At 46.1% G+C, this 23,814-nt stretch overlaps 1 protein-coding gene and 1 pseudogene across 1 annotated transcript in view; both read left to right on the forward strand.

Moving 5' to 3' along the window:
* The first annotated feature begins 446 nt into the window (after positions 1–446).
* The window catches only part of Atxn10 (ataxin 10), a 142,089-nt gene continuing 118,721 nt past the window's right edge, over positions 447–23,814 (forward strand). Inside the window, exon 1 of the mRNA XM_076855475.1 lies at positions 447–818. Coding sequence (XP_076711590.1) covers positions 703–818 — 116 coding nt within the window. The 5' untranslated portion in view covers positions 447–702. The remainder of the gene's footprint in view (positions 819–23,814) is intronic.
* Positions 8,708–10,738, forward strand: LOC143397303 (thioredoxin reductase 3-like; annotated as a pseudogene).

The raw sequence follows: 23,814 nt of genomic DNA on the forward strand, positions 1-23,814 counted from the left end.
CTGCTATTGGAGCGCTCTGCTGCTGCTTCTGACCCTGTTCAGTCCGGAGCCCGGGAGCCCGCAGTGCACTCCGCCTGCGCCCAGCGCCAGCCGGGCTAGTGCTGGTCAGGGAGCCCCGTGACCGGCTCTCAGGGTGCGCCTGGGACTGCTGCCCGGCAGCGCGGGCTCCTCGACCCACTGAAGAGGCAGGACCCAGGTCTGCGCCCCCATCCCCGGCCTCGCCCAGCATCTGTCCCTTGGGTGTCCGCGGCCCTCGGGGGTCTCTGTGCCGTCCCTGCCCACGAGGGGCACACCGCCACTTGGTCTCCCAGCCCTGGAGGCGGGTCCATCCCAGACCCGTCCCCCTCGGGCGGCCGACGCGACCCCGGCCCGGAGGCCCCGCCCAGGACGCAGGCCCGCCCTGCCTCGCGGCGACCCCGGCGACCCCGCGCCCCGGGACTTCCGGCGCGCCCCCCGCCCGGGCGGGACTTCCGCCGCCCCCTCCCCGGCCTGCTCGGCGGCTCTGCGCGGCTGAGTGGCGGCTCCCGGGCTCCGGCGCTGCGTGCGGCCCCGCGCTCGTGCTGCCGCTCGGCCCCGGCCTCGCCTCCTGCCGCCTCGGCCCCTTGGCCCTCGCCGCTCGTCTTCCTCCTCGCTGCCCCTCGCCGCCTCTCGCCACCCCTCAGCGCCGCTCCTCAGCGCCGCTCGGCCGCGCAGCGAGGCAAGATGGCGGCGCCCAGGCCTCCGCCCGCCCGGCTCTCGGGCGTCATGGTGCCGGCGCCCATCCAGGACCTGGAGGCCCTTCGCGCGCTCACGGCGCTCTTCAAGGAGCAGCGCAACCGGTAACGGCCGCCGGGCGCCGGGGCGGGGCGGCGAGGCGCGGGGCCGCGCGAGGCCTGCCGGAGGGGCTCTGTCCCGTGTGCCTGCAGCCTGCCCAGCGGGACTCTGCCCCTGCCCTCCGCCTGCACCCCTACTTTGCGGGACTCTGCCCGGCCGGACTCTGCCCGGCCGGACTCTGCCCCTGCCCTCTGCCTGCAGCCCTGCCCTCCGCCTGCAGCCCTGCCCCGCGGGCTCTACTCCTGCACCCCTGCCCCTTGTGCCTGCTTCTGCTCCTTGTGCCTGCACCCCTGCCCCTTGTGCATGGCCCTACCCTCTGCCTGTAGCCCGTGCCCTGGGTGCGTGCAGCCCTGTTCTGTGTGCCTTCCCCTGTCTTATGCCTGCCATGCCCTGCATGCCTGCAGCCCTGCCCTGTGGGACTCTGCCCCTTGCCCTGCGTGTCTGCAGTCCGCCCCTATGGGGGCTGTCCCTGTTCTGCAGGCCTGTTTTTCTGGCCTACTGCCCCGTCTTGTGGATTCTGTTTAGAGCGCTTGACTTGGAGGCTACTGGAGCTGCACATTCTGAGGCCTTTTTCTGTGGGTCCCGATGGGTCGTACTGCCCTGGAGCAGTGTTGTGTGGTGTGCAGAGCACTGGCTGGGAATGGCTGGCCCAGTTGGTGAGAAGACCAGGTGTCCAGGAGTCCATCAAGCCTGGGTTTGATTCTTAGCCTAACCAGTTGGACTATTGAGCACTTTCTTGAAACCTTACTTAGATTCCTGACCTAAAAACGGGAATACGATGCATAACTGCATTGCTGGATGGTACAGAGGGACAGGTGAAGTAAAGCATGTGGAAATACAAAGTACCTGAAGCCCTCAGTTCCTATTTGATTTGGTTCTCTTCCCTGGGCCTCAGTGCCTCTTTGGTGTAAAGGGAATAATATTGGACAGTATCTCCCTATGGGCTTGTCATGAGGACTAAATAAAATAATGCATATTACTTCCTCAGGATGTGCTTGGTACAAAGATATTGTATTAGTGGGAAAATGCAAAGTCCTTGTTTTCTCCTGTAGGAAACAACAAGCAACCCTGGGGGTTTGGTCAAAGAGAAAACACAGGGGAAAGGAGCATCTAGTGTTGGATTGGTCTAGAGGGTAATAAGAAGTGCCCCTCTCTTTGAACTAGATACCTGGTCTGAGCAGTTCTGGTACCCCTGGTCAGTAGAAAGAGTGGAACTGCTGGAAGGTGCAGAAAGCCCAGGGCAGTGCTCCTTGGGCTTTTAGGGGAGATGTTTGTCTTCATTGGCAGACACCTTGATATGATATTACTGGGAGACAGATTGGTTGATTTGAAGCTTAGTGTTATCTATACCAAGCTGGATCCATAACTCAATCATCACCCATTTGTTGAGTGCCTACCATGAGCCAGGTTCTTTGCTGGAGTCTGGGTACAGAGACGAATGTGGCATGATTCCTTTTGTCAAGTATGTTAGGGAATTGCTATGTAAGCATGTCAGAAGGGATATCTGTGTAGGAACAGGTGCTGCACAGAGGGAGCCCATGGATATTTGGGATTGATGGGTAAGCAGTATTACTGCAGCTGTTGGGTTACAACACATGAAGAGGACTTGTTGGAAAAATAAGTATTTGCAAAGGGGCCATATACTGGTTTCAGAGTGCTGCATAGAGGATTAAATGAAACATCATGGGTTAGGTCTTGTCCAGAGGCGACATTGAAACCTCATTTTCCTTTTAATAGCCTGCTGGAGAAAATCTAAGACTCTGAGTCAGTTTACAAGGCCCTCTTGACTTGATCTGTTGTCAGTACCATGAAGGTTTTTATGAAGGTACTGGCATGATAACATCTGGGTATTAGAAAGGCCTTCTAGCTGCAACTGTATGGAATAAGAGAGGGTGAAGCTAGAATAGGGGGGCTTTAAGAAGCTATTGCAGAAGCACAAGTAAAAAAAGTACCCAAAGATAGGACACATTGTAGGGCTGGATAGGAAAAAGATTGAGAAATATTATAATTAAATGAACACAACTCAGGGACCATTTGGATTGTTGGGGGAGAAGGAGTAAATGAGGGTATTACTCAGACTTGGTTCAGGGGGCCGCGTCCTTGTTGCAGGCAAAGTTTGGGGCCTAGGAAAGGTGAACTGATTGGCAGGTCCTGGGATGGAGAGAGACAACTGTGGTGGTGCAGAGAGCTCTTGATGATGGTCTGTAAGGACAGGCTTCTGGTCTTGTGCCTGCCACTGTGTCTCTCTGTCTTCATACCAATCACTGCGGTCTGTAGAGTTTGTCTCCGAGAGGATCCCTCTAGTCCTGACACACTGTCAGGGATCCTTGAGGGATGTTTGTCTTTATTGGCAGGGGTAGGAGTGTCACCTTGGATAGGCCTAGTGCTGTTGTATAGCATGGAATGGGAATACAAATGGTCCAAAGTGTCAGGAGCTGGATGAGACATAAAGGGAAGCAGAATGAGTCCTCAGAATAGCAGATAGGAAATAAGACAAATTGAAAACAAGAATAAGGAAAGTAACTTACTTTTCCTTGGTGGAAAAAGAATTATAAACTTATGTACTTTGTGCTCCTCCTGAAGTCCTTGATGTTAAAAAAACGAGCTTCCGTCTGATGTCAGTGGTAGAAACCCTGCAGTGGGAAGAGCAGTGGCTTTGGAGCCATGTAGATCTGAACAGGAATCCTGGCTTCTTGGTCTCTGAAGACGTCTTGGCAGGGATCTTGGAACTACATAGACCTGAACAGGAATCCTGGCTCGGTCTCTGTAGACGCCTTGGCGAGGGCCTTGGAACCATGTAGACCTGAACAGAAATTCTGGCTTGTTTTCTGCAGACTTCTTGTTTTTCATCTTGAAAACAGGAGGATGGTAACCACTTTGCAGAAGTATTGTGAGGGGGGCTGGGGATGTGGCTCAAGCGGTAGTGCGCTCGCCTGGTATGCGTGCGGCCCGGGTTTGATTCTCAGCACCACATACAAACGAAGATGTTGTGTCTGCCGATAACTAAAATAAAATAAATATTAAAAAAAAAAAAGAAGTATTGGGAGGATCCATGATGTTATTTGTAGCACTATGGTTCATGCAAAGGACCTGCTGTTAAGAAAGGACTGGTCTGGCCAGTGCAGTGGCTCGGGAGGCTGAGGCAGGAGGATCACAAGTTCAAAGCCAGTCTCAGAAAAAGCGAGGTGCTAACCAACTCCGTGAGACCCTGTCTCTAAAAAAAATACAAAGTAGGGCTGGGGGTGTGCCTCAGTGGTCAAGAATCCCGAAGTTCAATCCCTTATACCCCACAAAAAACCAAAGGACTGGTCTGAAATGAACGGGAGCGCAATCGTGTTTCACCTCCTGCTTTATTGCAAACAACTGAAGCTATTTTAGGATAGTGATAATTTAAAGTTTTGTTTTTAATTGTGGTGCTGGTACAACCCCTGATAATTCTAATTTGAGGTTTCCAGAGAAAGAGCTTCTGGAATTTCATTATACAATTTTTAGCAACCCTCAAGAAAAAGGAGATTCTCATATCCCATTACATGTCCACACAACCCTTGACTCAAGTCTGTCAGGTTTTTCTCTCATGTGAGCTGAATATAGTGACTTGTTAAAGAGCGGATCATGGAAGGAGTGATAGTGTGTGATCTCACCTTTTTCTTTGCTCTCTCTTGGATCATGTATCTTGACAAGCCTGTTGCATGCATCTGCAGAGTGCTGTGTAGAGGAACGGGCCTGCTGCTGAGGGCCATTGAAGAGCTATGTGGAAGTGGGTCCTCTCAGAACAGCCAGACTTTTAGCTGTATATGCAACCTCCAGATCCTGAGCCACTTTCAGAGTTCTTCCTTCTTTTCTGTGGTTATGATTTTTTTCTCTGGTCCTGGGGATTGAACCCACGACTTCTTGGATGCCAGGCAAGTGCTCTACCAATGAGCCATTTTGCTAGTCCCTTTATCAGATTTCCCATCGTCCTAGTTGTATGTGTAAGATCATAAATGTTTCTTCTTTAAATAGCTAAATTCAGGGGATGCTTTGCTGTATGGTAGTGAATCATTAATACAGTCTAAATTTATGCATCAGACATTTTGTAGCCCTCTTCTTGAATAATTAACCACTAAAATTTGCTGAATAATTGCTTATGGCCACAAAATGTAGGTATGAAGATTGTCCTCAGCTAATTTTTCTCCTTGGAGGATAATTCTTTTTTTTTTTTCTCTCATCTATTTTACATTTGTTTTATACCTCTGGTTGAATATGGATATCTGCATATTTCACATTTGCTTAACAAGTGATTTTTTTTGTGTGTGTGCTGTGCTGTGAATCATTGCAAATCATGTTAAATCCTTCCTGGAACAAACTAATATATAAAAATTAAAAATTCTCTGGGGCTGTGTTTGAGGCTCAGTGGCAGAGCGCTTGCTTCACACATGTGAGGCACTGGTTTGATCCCCAGTGCTACGAAAAAAATGAATAATAAAATAAACAAAATAAAGATATTGTGTTCATGTATAGCTAAAAACTTTAAAAAAATTTAAAAATTCTAGTTTTGGTCTTCTGGAGGTTTTATTTTCCAGCTCTTGTTACCTTTGTGATGTGTCCTAGAGACACACCTGTGCTGTTTGTTAAGAGGTTGACAGTCACGTAGGACTTTTTAAATTCAAATTGATCTGCAGTAAACAGTTAGGCATACAGTGGCCACATGTGACCAGGTGCCTTCCTGGGCAGTGCAGGTGTGGAGTGCACTGTCACCTACTGCTCTGAAATTTGTAGGCAAGGATTGTCTCTGGGCTCTTGAATGTTCATAAAATAAGTGTAACATTTGATAACTGTTTTCTATAAAATCTCATATTTGAGTGATACCTTATTGCTCCTTCATCTTACAATCGTGTTTTTTTTTTGAGGAGGGGGGAGGGGGTACCAGGGATTGAACTCAGGGGCACTCAACTACTCAGCCACATCTCTAGTCCTATTTTGTATTTTATTTAGAGACAGGGTCTCCCTGAGTTGCTTAGCACCTCATTTTTGCTGAGACTGGCTTTGAATTTGTGATTCTCCTGCCTCAGCCTCCTGAGCTGCTGGGATTTCAGGTGTGCACCATTGTGCCTGGCTTCATTTGATTATCTCGAATAAAGTGAGCACCTCCCCTTCACTGCCTGTTGTGTGAGGGTAGCAGAGGCTTAACAAGGTGTCATGGAGTGCTGGTTTGCATGGCTCAAGCATTGTGCTTGCTTGACCTTTTTTTCTCTTACTCATGTAGAAACCCCTGCCCTCCCCCATTTGTCAGTTTGGCTTACTTGACTTTTTAAAATGTATTTAGTTAAAATTGTTTTTCTGTTTGCCTCAACTTGGGCATCCTGTTAAAGGTGCTTGATGCTTCTGAACCCCTTCACCTTTGTCCCTGGCCAGCGTAGGCGGTTAATTGTTTGGTCACGCAGAGAAATTCTCAGGGAGTTACAAAATAAAACAGACACACAATTTTACTTGTAAACCAAGCTCCGGGACCTTGGACGGCTCCTCGTGCTCTCTGCCTCAAGCTCCCCGGGGGGGGGGGGGGGGGGGGGGGGGGGGGAGTGGAGTGAGGATCTACAGGAGAGGCTAGCAAGAGAGAACAAGCATGCTTGGGAGTGGGCTTTTATAGGGGAAATCTAAAGTCTGGGGAAAATCCTGTCCAATGAAGGTCAAGGAGGGCAGTGTTGCAAGGTCAGGTGAGGTGATTGGGTCCCTGGGGTAGTGGAGAGACATGCCTCTACGTGGACACTGTCCTTGAACTCAAGAAGGGCGGGGAAGTCCTGCTGCATTTTCTGCCACTGGACACCTCAAAACACTCAGCCGGGGAGTGACTCAGTCACGTGCCAGGTTGTTCTCCCACACCTGACCTTATTAGCTCTGTTTTTACAGAACTTATAGCACTTACTGTGTTTTAACTTACTCCTTCTAGAATGGAAGACAGGTGAGGGCAGAGATGTTTGGCTTTTTTTTTTTTTTAAATTTATCCTGTTTGGTTATTGCTTCTTAAATTTGATGACTTTAATTGGTTTGGGAAATTGTTAGCCAGTACTTCTTCAGATGTTGCTTCTCTCCATTCTCTCCTTTGCTTCTGGAATTCCACTTATACATGTTAAACTTTCCACTATGTTCTGTATGTCTCATAGGCATTTGCTCTGTATGTCTGTCTGTACGCGCGCACGTCTCTCTTGCTCCCTCTCCCCCTATATATTTTTTAAACTTCAAGCTTCTTTTTGAAAATTTTCTACTAACCTGCCTGCTAGTTTTCTAATCCTCTTTTTTTGCTGTGTCTAATCTAGCATCTATTGTGTTTTTAGACTCAGGTACTGTATTTTGGAGTTATTGTATTATATAATTTGATTTTTTTTCTAAACAGATTGCTATTCTCTGTTGAAATCCATCTCATTATCTCTCTTCTTGAACATATTATACTTATTTTAAAGGATGTACCTTATAACTTTTTAAAAAAATATTTTTTAGTTATAGATGGATATGATATCTTTATTTGTTTGTTTATTTTTATGTGGTGCTGAGAATCGAACCCAGTGTCTCACATGTGGGAGACAAGCGCTCTGCCACTGAGCCACAACCCCAGCCCATTCTCGTAACTTTCTGTTATCAGTTTCTTTCTTTGTGTGGTGTGTCTGTCTGAAGATATTTGGTTGTGCCTTTTTTATTGCATGCTGAATATTTTGATTAGGAAAATTGAGACCATTTCCTGGCATCTTCCCTTTGCAGAATATTTGCAAACTGAAAACCAGAACTTGATTCCTCTCAACAAGTGGTGGTAGACCAAGTAGATAACATTCAACTGGAATAAATTGAACCTTGACACACACTTCACACCATTCCCAAGAAATATGTAAACACAGATTATATTTCTAAACAGAAAAGCTCAATTTATATGTAGGAGGAAATAGAGTTAGAGTACCTTTGTGTCTTTGAATGTAGGCAAGGACATAGGTTAACACTCACTGTATAGAAAAATACTGATTTTATCAAAATTAAGAACTTCTCATCAGAAGATACCATTAAGATAGAAAGGCAGGCTGGGACTGTGGCTCAGTGGTAGAGCACTTGCAAGCATACATGAGACATTGAGTTCAATCCTCCTCACTGCATAAAAATAAATAAAAGTATTGTGTCTATCTACAACTAAAAAATACATCTTAAAAAAAAAAAGATGGAGCTGGGGGTGTGGTAGGGTGAGCTGTGGAAAACATGTTGCCCTTGGGGCAGAGGATGGGACTGGGCAGGAGAGTTTGGAGGCTAAGGAGCATCAAAGACAAACTGAGGAGCACTTGCTTTGGAAAGTTCACCCATCACATAGAGCCAAGAAGGAGGCTGAGGGGCTCATCTGGAGGCAGACTTCTGATGGTTTATGGTGCCAGTAAACCAACATGCGCCAAGCAGCACTGAGTGCCAGGCAAGCACTGAACCAATGACCCATTCTAGGGGCTACTGCGACTAGTGAAGTGTCCCACCTTCTTGAGGTTAGCAGGGTAATGGAGAAACTAATCAAAATAAACATGGTCTTGCTAAGATGCTGAGTCTGGCCTAAATCTTGTGATTCTCCTGCCTCAGCCTCCTGAGTAGCTGGGATTATAGGCGTGGCCACCACATGTGGCAAAAGAGTGGAACACAAAAGAAAAAATCAGTGCTTGCTGAAAGTCAAGATAACCCGAAGACACAGTGCCCGGTTAAAGAACTCTTCTTTTGGAGTTGACTATAACATCTTGGAAATTAATCACAATGATGACAGGATCTGTATTCAAGAAATACTGGCAGAAATCACTAATCAGAAAATTATGCTCAATAATTTTGTGAATAAAGTGCATGTGGGGGATGTGACAGCTTTCGAGGCACATTACGTTATTACAATTACAGAAGCTTCTTCAGGATGCCAACAAATGATTATGATCCCATTGTTATTGGTGGTGGTTCTGGTGGCCTCCTATGTGTGAAGGAAGCTGCCATTTTGGGAAAGAAAGTGATGGTATTAGACTCTCTGGTCTCATGGCTCAGGGCACACCCTGGGGCCTTGGTGGTTGTGTTCCTAATGTTGGATATATTCCTAAGAAATTGATGCATCAAATTGCTCTCCTTGGACGGGCCTTGGAAGACTCAAGGAAATTTGGCTGGATGTATAATCAACAAGTGAAACACAACGGGGAGACCATGACTGAAGTGATTCAGAACCACATCGGCTTTTTGTTGGAGCTATGGGTTGTCTTTGAGGGAAAAAGGTGTGGCCTATCCTATGTCAATGCCTATGGAGAATTTGTGGGCTGTCATAAAATCAAGGCAACCAACAAAAAAGAACAGGGAACTTATTTTTCTGCTTCAAAATTTGTCATAGCAATGGGTGAAGGCCACTGTACTTAGGAATCCAAAACATTAGTTGTGGGTGCTTCTTAGATTGCCTTGGAATATGCAGGATTTCTTGTTGGCTTTGGTTTAGATGTTATAGTTATGGTATGTTCAATCCTCCTTTGTGGCTTTGATCAAGAAATGGCAGAGAAAGTGGGTTCCTGTTGAGAGCCACAGCCGAAGGGGCTCCAGCAAACTTTCAGACTGCCAGCTGATGATTGGCTCACAGCGGCCCCAGCAACACCTAGCTGATTGGCTACTCTGTGGAGATGCTCATTGAGCTGTTTCCCTGCCCTTTCAGACTACCAGCTGATGATTGGCTCACAGCAGCCCCAGCAACATCTAGCAACATCTAGCTGATTGGCTCCTCTGCGGTGATGCTCATTGGGCTGTTTCCCTGCCCTTTCAGACCACGGAGCTGCTCATTGGGGGACTTTTTTGGCTCCGCCCATGCGACCCAACCAATCGGCCTCAAGAGCAGGAGGATTGTGGGAGGAAGTTGTTGTTGGGGTGTGTGGCTTGTGGGAAGCCGGTGGTGGCAGTTGGGCTCTGAGGGTTTTTTCCTGAGGAGCTGTTTTGTTTATCTTGTGTGGTTCTAAAAATAAAGTTAGTTTCTTTTGACAAGTGGCTCCTGAATTGTGCCCAGCCAGACTGCGGCAGGTTCCTACATGGAGAAATATGGCATTAAATTCTTAAGACAATTTGTATCTGTGGTAGTTCAACAGTTGGAGAAAGGCTTACCTTGAAAGCTGAAAATATTGGGTAAATCCACTGGAAGACGAGAAACTGTTAAGAAGTTTATAACTCAGTTTTGCTGCCATTGGTTGTGACTCCTATACAAGGAAATTAGTCCTGGAGAAGATTGGTGTCAAAATCAATGAGAAGAATGGCAAAATACCAGTAAATGATATGGAACAGACCAATATGCCCCATGTCTATGCCATTGGTGATGTTTTGGAGGCAAACCAGAATTGACTCCTATTGCTATTTAGGCAGGCAAGCTGCTAGCTCGAAGATTTTTTTGGGCTTCTTTAGAAAAATGTGATTATATTAGTGTTCCAACTACAGTATTCACACCTCTGGAGTATGGTTGCTGTGAATTTCTGAAGAAAAAGCTATTGAAGTGTATAAAAAAGAGAATCTAGAAGTGTACCATACTTTGTTCTGGCCTCTTGAATGGACTGTAAGTGGCAGGGACAATAATACTTGCAAAGATAATCTGCAACAAATTTGACAGTGATTGAATGACAGCATTTCATATTCCTGGACCCACTGCTGATGAGATTATCCAAGGATTTGCAGCTGTGATGAAATGTGGACTCACAAAACAGCTGCTGGATGACCCCATTGGAATTCACCCCACATGTGGGGAGGTCCTCACAAATTTGGAAATCACAAAGTCATCAGGACGGGACATCATTCAGAAGGGCAGCTTAGGGTGGCCCTCCTGCTATGAAGTTCTCCTTGTCGTGTTGTCATTTCAATGACAGTAATGCTCTGTGCCCATGATGCCCACTCTGTTGCTGGAGGACCAGTTCAGGGCTCTTCAAGGCACAGAGATGAGAAGGTAGGGAGATGGGACAGCAGCAGAGGTCTGCTGGTCATCTCAGCTGACATGAGTGGCAGTTGGGTTGCTTCCTTGACACCCTGGCTCGGAACCCCCTGGTGAGGTGAGCCAAGACCGACCCTCTCATGCATCAGACTTGACCTTCCCTCCAGCAAGCCTTTGAATAGCAAAGCTGACCTAAGCTGACTTTTCCAGTTGCTACTATTTTTATCTCTGCTGTTGCTTCTATGAAGAAAGTTTTTTCAGTTGTGAAACTGGCTAGGAAAAAACTATTTTCCAGTATGGTCATAGAACGTACATGTGCTCTGGGGTGGGTGGCATCTGAGTAGCTGGCTATAGAGGACTGGGGACATTAGTAGAAATCTCTGCACCATGTAGGTGTCGGTCAACTGTCCTTTTAGGTGTATTTTTAACCTGCTGTCAAAACTGAACTCGGGCCTCACCCTTGTGTGCATTTCCTGGTGACAATAACCTGAAGTTATTTTCCTCTTATTAGTATCTCTAGACTGGTGTAATATCTCATATAAGAGAAAAATACTTGAATTTCTTCTTTTGACTTAAAAAAATATATATATTTATATATATATATATATATATATTTATATATATATATTTTAGTTGTAAAGGTATTGTGTAGACATAATACCTTTATTTTATTTATTTATTTTTAATATGGTGCTGAGGATTGAACCCAGTGTCTTCCACATTCGTGGCAAACACTCTACCACTGAGCTACAACCCTAGCCCTTTTGTTGATTTTTTAAGAGTAATATTAAAAGAAGTTTTCATTATTAAAAAAAAAACAAAACAAAAAGCCACAGACTGAAAGTATTTGCAGTACAAATATTTGACCAAAGACTTTTTAAAGTATGTATAAAGCATTCCCATGACTCTAATTAAAAGATGACCCAATTAAAAATTGGACCAAAAGACTGCTTTACAAAAAAGATAAGTAAATGCCAATAGACATGATGATTAGGTGCTCAGCCTCAGTAGTCATTAGGGAAATAATTAAAACCAAAAGAGATTACCACTTCACACTGTCAAAAAACCCAACAAAACAAATAAACAAAAAACCACAGGTATTGGTGAGAAGGTGTAGAAATTAGAACACTTCATACATTGCTGGTGTGAATTGTCTAATGGTTCAATCACTATGGAAAGCAGCTTAGTGGTTCTCAAAACTACACCTAGACTATGACCGAGAAATTCCACTCTTGGTATATGTCCAAAGGAAATAAGAAAGGACAGATATTGTATGATTTCACTTATATTAATATCCTAGAATAGATTGGAACTCACCAGGCTTTGTGGGGAAGGGGAATGGAGAGTTATTACTTAATGGTTACAGAGTTTCATGTTTGTAATTAAAAATTTTTGGAAATAGATGGTTGTATAACAGTGTGGATGTAATTAAAGCCACTGAATTGTAGACTTTAGAAGGATCAAAGTGGCAAATTTTATGTTTTGTATCTATATATTTTACCATAATTTAAAAATGAATAGTATAATACTGAAGCGTGTGGATTTTGTTGTGGTAGTGTGTATCCACTGAAATCCAAATGACTTGCATTGCCGCAGTCTGAAGATGGTGTGTAGACCTGAACTCACGGATTGCTGCTGGGAATGTACAGTGTACAATGCTGTGGGAAATATGTTGGCGGTTTTTTATGATGTTAAATGCATACCCACTGTGGCCCTAAGTATTTTTCCAAGAGAACACCAAAACATTTTTTGTTTAATTTTGTTCACAAGTTGCCCATAGCAACTTTATTTTTTTTAATATTATGTTTTATTTGTAGATGGACACAATACCTTTATTTTATTTATTTTTATGTGGTGCTGAGGATCGAACCCAGGGCCTCACACGTGCTAGGCGAGCGTTCTACCACTGAGCCACAACCCCAGCCCTGCAACTTTATTGGTAGAGCCAGATATTGGAAACACTCAAACATGCTTCATTGCCTTAACTCCTGGGTAGTAAATGAGTGAATCTCTGGCTGACAGTTGTGGGGGAGCCTCAGGAGCACGCTGAATGAGAGAGCCTGGCAGGCCAGGCAGTGATTAACTGGAAGGGGAGAGGGAACATTCCAGGTGCAGGAAGTGTGTGTTTTCTGATGGGGGTTAGGTGTCTGGTATGTGCTTAAACTGTGTTGTTTAATATCTGTGCATTATACTGTACATATGTTACACCCCAATTTTCTGCATGTAAATCATCACCTTCTCTGCCACCCCCCCCCCAAACTCATTTGAATGTGGCTGAAGGACTTTGAGGAAACATCACTGGCCTTTTCTGCTCACTGTTGAGAATTATTAATGGTAAAATGTTTTTTAGTTTTCGTTTTTGTGGTGCTGGGGATTGAACCCAGGACCTTACACAATGGGCAAGTGTTCTATCACAGAGCTACATCCCCAGCCCTAAAATGATATTTTTAAATTGTAAAATTTGCTGTGAGGAGAGGGGTTGGCTGCTGTGTTTGTTGCCTCATTGGTACCCTGGCACTTGGCAAGTTTTGCTTCACTCGTGTTTGTCTGTCTGAGACAGTGCTGTGTGTCCAGAGTGGAGGAGAGTGGCCGGTGGATGAGGGAATTGCCTGAGATCAAATCTTTGAAAAATAGAAGTAGCCTTGGCATCTAGCAACACTAAAGTCATGTTAAGTGATAAGAATTTCCCATTAAACAAGGGAATACCTGAAAATAGCTTAACATTCTGACTTAAGCCCAGAACTTAGGTCTCGTGTTCATGGCTGTGCGTGAGGAAGTGACGGGAAGACAAAAGCTGTGCTTCTTATTCCTGAGGAAGAAGGAGATGGGGGACTTTTCATTAGCTTTCATCCTAGTGGTGGTGTTGGTTCATTTTAACCTTGGCAGGTCAGAACTACAGATGTGTGATGACGTCAGTGCCTTCATGGATGTGGATGGGACTGTTAAGTACCTTTGCTTCCCCTGTAGGACTCACAGCTGTTAGATTTTGAACTGATCTCTCAGTCTACAAGCATCACTCACTGAAACTTCACTCGTGTGCGAACACATTGCCCTGTAAGGGAGCAGCTTAAAGCCACAAGCATTTATTATTTCACTCTCTGAGTGATGTCAGGAATCCAAGAGCTGTTGGGTGGGTCTGGCTCAGTGTCTCTCATGAGGTTGCTGTCAAGCTGTTGACTGGGTCTGTGTCTTCTGAGGGCCTGACTGGTGCCTAGGGATCAGCTTCAAACTCTGTGTGGCTTTTGGCAGGTAGCTTCAGTGCCTTGCCACACAAACCCCTTCCTAGGACTGTGTCTGACTTGACTGCTGGCTTGTCCAGTGAGTGTTCCAAGGGGTGCTCTTGAGAGGGGGCGCTGGAGGCTTTCCGGCTGATCTGGGAGAGGTATGTCCCTACCAGGCCTGTTCTCAGGTCAGGAGGGCCCTGTGTTCACTGAGGCTGTTGCGATCCCTGGGGCTGGAAGGCTGGCTGCTACTTCTGCATTGCAGGCTCCAGCCCCTTCCTCCCCCTATCCAGAGCGGTTTTCTCTCAGTCCACTAAGGTGCCTGTTTCATTTACAGCACTTACATAAATGATATTGGTTGTTTTATGCTGTGTACTCTGCAGTTTGCATTTTTATATAATATTTTTGATGCTATCAGTTCATAGCTAGAGAGGTAGACCATTAATTTCAAATATTGTGAAGTACACAGTAGTCTACTTTTATCTGGTGATCTGCATGTATTAAATGAAAAATTTCAGGAAAAAAAATAATTCAGAATTCAAGTAGTATATTATTTATTATAGTATTATAGTATATTGTTATGATTGTTCTATTTTATTATTATTAATCTCTTACTGTGGCTAATTTATAAATTAAATATTATTATAGGCATGTAACAACATGGCATACAAAGGGTTTGGTACTCACCTGTGATTTTAGGCATCCACCAGCCATCTTGGAACATGTCTCGTGGATGAGGACAGAGCACATACTGTCATAAGAAAATACTGTTGTCTGCCCTTTTCCCCATGGATGGAAATTTGGGTTGTCTTGAATTTTGGGTAATTGAAACAACCTTGAAGAGATCATCTTTGTCTATTTCCTTGTATCTGTGAGTCTTTGTTTTTTCCCCCCAGAGATCTGAGACCAGGAGGTGGTGAGTAATGTATGCAGGCGATGCTGCTGTTGGGGTGTTGGAGAGGGCAGCCTTTGTGGAGGAGACAAAGCCAAGGGGAGAGTCCTTTGTTGAGCTGTGACTGCTGTGCGTAGTGGGCTCCTAGGAACTGTGCAGAGTGCTCCTCCCTGTTGGGCCTCTGCAGCCCTCCCCCCCCCCCCCCACCGCCCAGGGTCGTGAGCTGGCTGGCCAGGGCCGGGGCGGGGCTCTGTGAGTGTGTGTGGTAGTTTACTCTTCTGCTCAGACCTCTGTCCTGAGACTGTCACTCTTCCCCTGACTCTTCAAGGTCGGGACCTAGGAAGGAGTCCTGTTGAAGCAGGCTGTAGTGCCACTGCAATCTGTCCCCAGGTGAGGCAGCACTAGGTGACAAACATTCTGCCTCTGCCTTCCAGCCCAGACTTCCCTGCTCAGCCAGCAGTGTGGCTGTGCCTCCAAGGGGCCTGAGCCCTCGGTCTCCTTTCTCTCATCAGTCCAGGGTGCTGCTATTGCCTGTTGCCAGTTTTCACTAGGCACTTGAGGTACTGAGAGACATCCCAGTGAAGCCAGGTTCCAGGTCTTACCCCTTCATGTCCCCATCTTACAGCAGCAAACCATGGCTGATGACCCTGGCTGATGACCCCTGCAGCAGTGACTCTTCTTTGTCTGCTGGTTGGGGATCCAAAGTGATCGCTCTGTAGGTGGTGTTAAGGCATACAAACCCTTTGTGCTCCTTGGCAGAGGTGTTCTCTGGCTCAGGGATTTAGTCCAGCACAGCCTAGACTTGGAGATTACATGCAGATTCTGTAAGGAGTTGCTGGCGGTGGGTGGCTGGCAGGGGAGCCAGTTTTCCTTCCTGCCGGTTTTTCTCTTTGAACCTTTGCTGGCTCAATCTTTTGAGTGAGAGATTTGTTTTGCTTCTTCCTTTCTGGGCTCATTACTCCCTCTGGAATGGCTTTACATGTCCTTATACCTATTCTCAGGGACCTTGGGCTAAAATCAGGTCTTTTACTGGTAATTTGTGCTGTGGTAGTTGGAGCTATTGTGTGTTTGGTTCCTGAGCTGAGCACCTTGGACCAGCCACATCTGTGAAGCTCACTGGGCTTCCTTCTAACATTGGGGGACCCAGCTTTCCATGCAGTCTGTGTGGGGCTGAAGTGATGGCAGCTCTTCATTCTTTAGATGCAGGGAATGCTGTCTTAGAGCTGAGTTTCCCATTGTGGCTCATGTCTCCAGAAGGTAACAGGGGAGCTTTGGAAGCTGTCACCCTGCAGAGTTGAACTGCACACTGCCTCTGCTGGTTGTGAAGATGTTGGCTGTTTGTCTCCAGTCATAGCCGAGTGTTTTCATTTGGTGTCTAGCGAATGGAGAGATTGACCTTGTTTCTGAGATGGGCCATACGTTCGTTGATAATTTGAAAAAAGTAGACTTGCTATGTGTTTGGCATGGAGGTTGGGTGGTCTTCTGGGAGCTGCCCTGCTCCACTGTTGTTACACACTGCAGTAGTCCCCTGCAGTAGTCCTCCTCCACTTGACAGCACCTTTCTTGAGGGCAGGAACCTTTGTCTTTGTGGTATCTCAGAGCAGGGTGCCTGGACCCTTTGGGGTGCTCAGTAAATGCTGACCCTGTTAGCTCCAGTGAGTAGATCCCTGCCTGGTGTTGACAGATATTAGTCAATAACGAAAGCTATTAATTCAGTTTACTATGTTATTCATTTGTTTAATTCCCCCCACATATGGTATCTGCTAAGTTCTGTGCTTTGAAGTTAATATAGTAAAATGAACTGTTTTCAGCTTGCTTTCAAGTACTAACAGAATAGCTGAAATGCTGTTATTTATTTATTGGTACTGGGGATGGAATCCAGGTGTGCTTTACTACTGAGCCACATCTCCAGCCCTTTTTATTTTTTATTTTGAGACAGAGTCTTGCTAAGTTGCTTAGGACCTCTCTAAGTTATTAGCCTCAAACGTGTAATCCTCTTGCCTTAGGCTCCCGAGTTGGTGGGCTTACAGGTGTGCACCACCATGCCTGGCTGTAATTTTTAAATTTATGACTATCTTATGTCTTCTTCATCCTTTTCCTCTCATACACACTCCTGATTTTCTCTCAAGATTTAATTACCATCCTATTTGGTGGTGGAATCCTTTCCCATCCCCTGATTACCTCCACCTGTACTCCCTCTGTCCTCTACTCTCTTTCCAAGAGCTTCACACAGAGAATTATAAGCACATAATTACCCACCGGTTCACCTAGACTGAGCAATCCAGGGGTAGGATTCTTATTTGTTTCTGTATTTTTAGTACCCTCTCTTACATCTAGTGCATAATGAACATTTAATAGTATTTTAAAATATTTATTAATTTTTTTAGTTGTAGTTGGACACAATATCTTTATTTTCATTTATTTTTTTAATGTGGTGCTGAGGATCGAACCCAGGACCTTGCATGTGCCAGGTGAGTGCTCTACCGCTGAGCCCCAGCCCCAGCCCATTTAATAGTATTTTTATTATTCCCTCCCTCCTTTCTGCTGGGGATTGCACTTGGGGCCCCGTGCATGCTCGTCAAGCACTTCACAGGGAGCTACATCCTCAGCTGTTGTTTTTTTTTTAATTTTTTTTTTTAGTTGTCAGTGGACCTTTATTTTATTTATTAATTTGTATGTGATGCTGAGAATGGAACCCAGTGTCTCACACATGCTAGGGAAGTGCTCTACCACTGAGCTACAACCCCAGCCCCCCAGGCTTTTTTTAAAAATTATTTTTTTGAACATTTACTTTTCTTGAGTCATTTAAATAAAAAACAAGAGCATAGGAAAAAGACTAGTTAAGAAAGGACAGGAAATATCAACTATGACAGATGACTTTGATTTCAAGGGATAGAAAATGACTTGTATTCTTAGTTGCTTATGTAAATATGTTGACTAACCCTCATAAAAGTCAGCCTACCACAGAGGTAAAAAATAAACCTGTCCATCTGTGAGTACACACAGGCACAAGGATTTTCCCAAACATTACTGAGCCTGTGGCCAGCAAGTCTGTGACACACCAAAAGAACAAAACAAAAACCCACAGGAGTCCTGAGCTGAGCTAAGGGTACCGTGTGGCATTTGAGTCAATCATGATTCAGCTCTGCTTTGTTGGGAGAGAATGTCAATTAAGTTACACTATAAAAAGAACTCTCAGAGTGTGATGGCAGTCTCCCTTATTTTTACCTATGCCATGAGCTGGAACACCACACGGAACTGTTTGGTAAGGTGTTCTGACTCAGTTTCAAAATACAGAAGTGGTCAGCATGAGCCACCTTACATTCAGTTATCCTAAGTGGTTGAAGGAGGCAGGGAAGAGTTTGAGCCAAAAAATCAAAATACATAAGGGTAGACTTGACAGCAGACCCTGAGGAGTTCCAGCCCTTCCATTCTTCCAGGCGTCTGTGGGGGTCACTGAGTTCCAGGGCTTCTCACTGGCCAGGACACTCGAGAGCACACCCTGGGACTGCACCAGGCGAGCCAGGTTCTCCAGTGGCCACCTGCCTGGATGACTTACAGTTCAATGATGGTATGTGAGTGAGGCGGCCCTTGTGGCAAGGAGTTTCCACATGTGGTGTTCAGAGTGTGCCTGCACAGGGACGCCCTTGCTGCCAGTTATGGTGCCAAAAGAAATGGCGGGGTCTGCAGTGTATTTGGGAAGTCTCACTAACAAAGATGGCAGTTCTTACAGATTGACCTGTGGATTTGAGGCCATTCAGAATAAAATCTCAGTAAACATTTCCTAGAAACTTACAAGTCATTTTTCTAATTTACACAGGAAACCCTAGGTTTCTCATTCCCTTAAGACTTCTCGAATGAATCCTCGATGATGTGGCTCTGGAGTTCTTCCTCTAGCCCTCAGCAGAGTACCCTGTCCCCCTAGCCCCCTGCAGAGTCTCTCATCTTGCTTTTCCCCTTCCTGCTCAGAAGGAAGTGTGGCTGTGTCAGACATCAATGTGGCTCGCAGAGGCTCTGGAGAGCGGGAGGAGATTCCTCTTTGTCGAGCACCTGCTGTTGGGCTTGAAGTATTCTAAGTGTGGCTTCACTGCTGCCGTCAGGTCTCTCTCCCCTTACACCCCTCCAGCTTGCATGTGCCTTCATACTGCCGATTGAGTCACCTGTGCAGTTGAGACCTGCAGGTCCTCGTGTATCCGCTCGGCTTTATGGCCTAGGTTCTATGTAGGTGGTTTTAGCATTTGCATGGAGTGCCTTTCACCACCTGACCCCCTGGAAAAGAGCTTGACTTGCCCCTGCCCCACCCACACATTGCCACACCTCACATGGACTCTGCTCTGCATCCAGCAGTCCCTGGTCCTCACTTGCTCTGGTGACCCACTCATCCTAGGACTCCTGCTTCCCCAGCCCACAACTTGGTGATCCTACTTCCTGTCACTGTGCCTTTTGTCCTTCCTTCTCCTTCTTACTGTCCACATTCCCTTATAATTCAGCTTAGACCCTGGGTTAGTAATAAAAGCCTTTCCTGTGTGCACCCCGCTCCCTGCCGCTTCTGTACTTCCTTTCTCTCTCCTGCTGAGACTCCAGCCCTGGCTGAATGCTGTGCTGGCACCGGAAGAACTGCGCAGGGCTGGAGAGCAGCCTCCTCAGCCCGGGCCTCCTCAGCTCCACTGCGCAACCAGACTGGCTGGTCTAAATTTTTTTTTTTAATATTTAATTTTTAGCTATAGGTGGACGCATTATATTTATTTTTATGTGGTGCTGAAGAATGAACCCAATGCCTTAGGCATGCTAGGTGAGCGCTCTCTACCTCTGAGCCAAAACCCCAGCCCCTTACTTCATTTTTAATTAAAACTTATCATTTCTGATTGACACATCATGACTGACCTCACACGGGATGCGATGTGGTGTTTATTTGAGTGTGTGTGAGACGTGCAGTGATGAAGTTGGGCTTACTGACATGGCTGTCACCTCACCTTCCCTCTCATCTTCTGTGGTGAGACATTCCGGATGTGTTCATGTTGGAACACAGAGTGCATTATTTTTGACTATAGTCACCCTGTTGTGCAGTGGACCTCAAACCTGCTCCCCTGTCTCTCCGAGATTTGTGCCCTTTGGTCAACAGCAGCTCATCCCTATCTTCTCCACACCCCAGTGTCTGGTCACTGTCCCCTTCCCTGAGTTCAGCTTTGCCAATCCTGTTAGCGTGGGATCAGGCAGTGGTTATCTTCCTGTGTCTGGCTTAGTTCACTTAGCAGCACATGCTCAGGTTCATCGTGTGGTTGAGATGACAGGTTTCTCTCACTTTTAAAGCTGAAGATGTGCCAGGTGTCTGTGTCCCCTGTTGATTCTTCCATCCATCAGTGGCACGTGGCTGCTTGCTTGCCTTGGTTATTGTGGACAGTGCTGCAGTGAACACAGGGGTGCCAGTGCGGAAGTGGAGCCCTGGAGCACAAGGCGCTGCTGTCGTTACTTTTTGAGGAGCCTCTATAGCCCTTCCACATGGCCCGCTCTCTTTCCCTCCCACTCACCGAGCTCCCTTTTCTCTGCAACCCCTCATGAGCACCTCAAATTTAACATTCCCCAAACCAAACTCCTGATCCTTTCATCCCCCAAATATCTCCTGGTTGTCTTTTCATTTCTTGTTCCCTAAACATCAAATACATCTTTGCATTTGTCATTCAGGCCACAGTTTTGGAATCACCTTTGCCCACCCTTTCTCACATACCCCTCATAACATTTATCATCAAATTGTGTTGACTGTGTCTTGAGAATCTGGTCTCTGCTACCACATCTGCTGCTCAGTGTCCTGCTGTCTTCCTGTTCAGCTTTTGTGCTCAGTGCTTCAGAGAGCAGCCAGAGGGGTCCTTGGAACACAAGCCAGGTGTTGCACCCCTTGGCCCAGAACCTCCGTGACCTCACATCAGGTGAGCCACTGTCCTGCCAGTGCCTGTGTGCTGTGGCCTCTTCCTGAGCCCTTGTTGCTTGGTGCTTTACTGGCAGATGTGCCTTTCCCCCACCAGGCTCTTCTCTGATGAAGGTGGGTGGTGACTCCCTTGCCTTCTCTGTTGTGTGCTCAGATGGCACCTGTGAAGTTGGAGTCTCTCTGCCTGAGATATGATGACATTCTCTGCCTATATTCTTCAGAGTGTGATGGTTTTGCCTTCTGTGTGCTCCTGGCCACTCTCGGAGCTACCTCTGGGTCTGTGTGAGCTCCCACAGTGCCCTGGTGGAGCAGGCCACCCTCCTGTGTGCCCTGCTGCCAGTGTACACTTCTGTTCTGGCGTCGCTTTGGTCCAGCAGCTCAGGCCTGCCTCTGTGTCCCCTTGACCTTTCCTAGCTTCTCTCATTTAAAGCGCTGCATCAGAGCTTCGGTTTGCTCTCATGAGAAGTGGATTTAAGATGTGGTGAGCACAATGGGAGGGGGAAGCATGTGATTTTGGGGTCAGGAGAGGACTGGTGTGTTTGGAACCTATTCAAACGGGTTTCCAGACTGTGGCCAGATCTGGCCCACAACCTGTTTTATTGTGGCCCATGAGTTAAGAATGGTTTCTACATTTTTAAGTGGTAGGGGAAAAATAAAATTTCATGACACATGAAAATTATATGAACTTCAAATTTTGGCACCCACAGGAGTTTTATTAGAGCCCAGCCATGCTCGTTTGTTTAGGTGTTGCTGTGGCTGCTTTGGGCCTTAAGGGCAGGACGAAGAAATTGTGGCTGAGGCCTTCTGGCCAGTAAAGCCTAAAATACTTACTGTGGAGGTCCTTTACAGGAAAAATTTGCGACCCCGCACAGCAGTTGGCCTGGGCTGTCAAGGACAGCCTCAAAGTCCTGTGCTGACGAGGAAGGAGAGGTGGGAGGAGGGCTGGGGTTCTCCATGCTTGCCCTCGGCTGTTTGTGGCAGGAGATGGAAATGTTTTTATTTTCTGCTTTTGATCAATCTAGCCTAGTGAAATCAGGAAGCAACGTTTATGGTTTTAAATAACAACCAGAGAGTGTTATTTTAATCTCTGAACTTGTGTGCGTTTGAATCATTTTTCTCAGTGACAGTGGTTAAACTATTTTTAACCACATATGCCAGCTTTTACTGAACTAGAAGGTATTAGAATAAATCTTTTAACAAGTGCAAGGCACTAGTCTTGCAGCGTTACAATGACCTGCACTTAGCTTGATTTCCCGCAGGAGGTCCTGTCTGCCACAGTGGGCTGCACTGCTCCTGCACACGCCAGGGTGGGAGGCCTGGCCAGCCTGTGGCAGGTAATCACAGGTGGTTTTCTTCAGTGTTACTCAAATGGGACTTGCCAGGATGAAACCTGCAGATCTGTTCAAACTTGAAGGAAATGAAATTCTACCTTTTGTGTAATTGAAAGGATTTTTTTTTGCTCTGTAATGTAACATTTCATTTCTTCCCTGTCTTCAGGGTGTGCATTCCTATCTAACAGGAATGTCTAAGGGTTGAATTTTAATTGTTCTCCCAAGTACTTTCTGTCTTCTGTGACTAAAAGCTAAGCTTTTTAAAGTCTTTGTGAATATTTTTTGTTTGGTTAAAGCAGAAACGAGGATTTTTCAAAAAAAATTTTAATAGTTGTAGACGGACAGCATGCCTTTATTTAATTAATTAAATTTTTAATGTAGTGCTGAGGATCAAACCCAGTGCCTCACACATGCTAGGCAAGCGCTCTGCCACTGAGCCCCAGCCCCAGCCCCAGCCTGAGTGTTGTTTTTAATCAATAACATTTGCTCTATGGGAGCGGCTGACCTTTCCCAGCTGTCCTTGGTCAACCATGTGTCCAGCTGTTCTGCCCTGGGCTGAGCATGGGCTTTGCGGAGTGCCTCGGGGTTTGTATCTGCAGTACCACACGGTTCCTTCAAGGCTGTGGAGGTGAATAATACTGGTGGAGTTCAGTGCTGTCCTTCAGTAGGACTTTGTCCTCATCTGGTAGAGTTGTCTGTGTTAGGTTGTGTAAAATACAGTCAGTAGAATCTGGAGCTCCTCGTTCACAGCCTCTAGAGGAAAGGTTTTTTTTTTCCCCTCCTACCTTTTACAGAGGGAAACAGGCATCTAAGATGTTCTCTGCCCTCAAGAAGTGAAAAATACAGTTAATAAGGTTGTGACCCCTCTGTTTAAGCTTATCCATCATAGCACTTACTGGGGAGGAGAAATTTGATGACATCTATATGTATCCACATCTTAAAATGCAGCCAGTTTTCAAGGTTCTATTTTGAACGTGGGCCCTTGGTTCTAGGCAAGTGCTCCACCTGAGTTGTACCCAGCAACATGTGGACGATCTCTCAGAGGGAAGGGAAGAGTGGTCTTGAGGACTCCTCAGATGCTGCCTCAGAGGGCTCAGTTCACGCCTCGCACCAGGCCTGGTACCTGCCACTCTGCTTCTGCCAGGTCTCCTCGCTGTTTAAACCTGACTTGAACAAACTCCGTCAGTAGAGGCCAGTTTTGGGCCCCAGAGACTCTGGTGACATCTCCAGCCCTTTTTACTTTGAGACAGGGTCTCACTAAGTTGCTTAGGGCCTTATTAAGTTATTGAGGCTGGCCTTAAAATTGCAATCCTCCTGCCTCAGGCTCCCAAGCCACTGGGATTACAGGTGTGTGCCACCATGCCTGGTCCCTTTTTCAAATTTTATTTTGACACAGGATCCTGCTGAGTTGCCCAAGCTGGCCTTGAACTTGTGGTCCTCCTGCCTCAGCCTACCAAGTTGCTGGGATCATAAGTGTGTGACCCTGCACCTGGCTCAAAAAGTGTTTTTTTTTTTTGTTTTTTTTTGAGGAGATGCAGGATTCTCTCAGGCAGAGAATTGATGTGACCTGCACTTAGAGAGAATGGGCTGGACTGGGGGAGGGTCAAGTGAATGACTTATATGTTTCTATTTATTGACTTTTTTAGATACCAGGGATTGAATGCAGTGATGATTAACCACTGAGCCACATCTTATCCCTTTCTATTTTTTGTTTTGAG

The sequence above is a fragment of the Callospermophilus lateralis genome, chromosome 4 (assembly GCF_048772815.1).
Source record: "Callospermophilus lateralis isolate mCalLat2 chromosome 4, mCalLat2.hap1, whole genome shotgun sequence".
Taxonomy (NCBI): Eukaryota; Metazoa; Chordata; class Mammalia; order Rodentia; family Sciuridae; genus Callospermophilus; species Callospermophilus lateralis.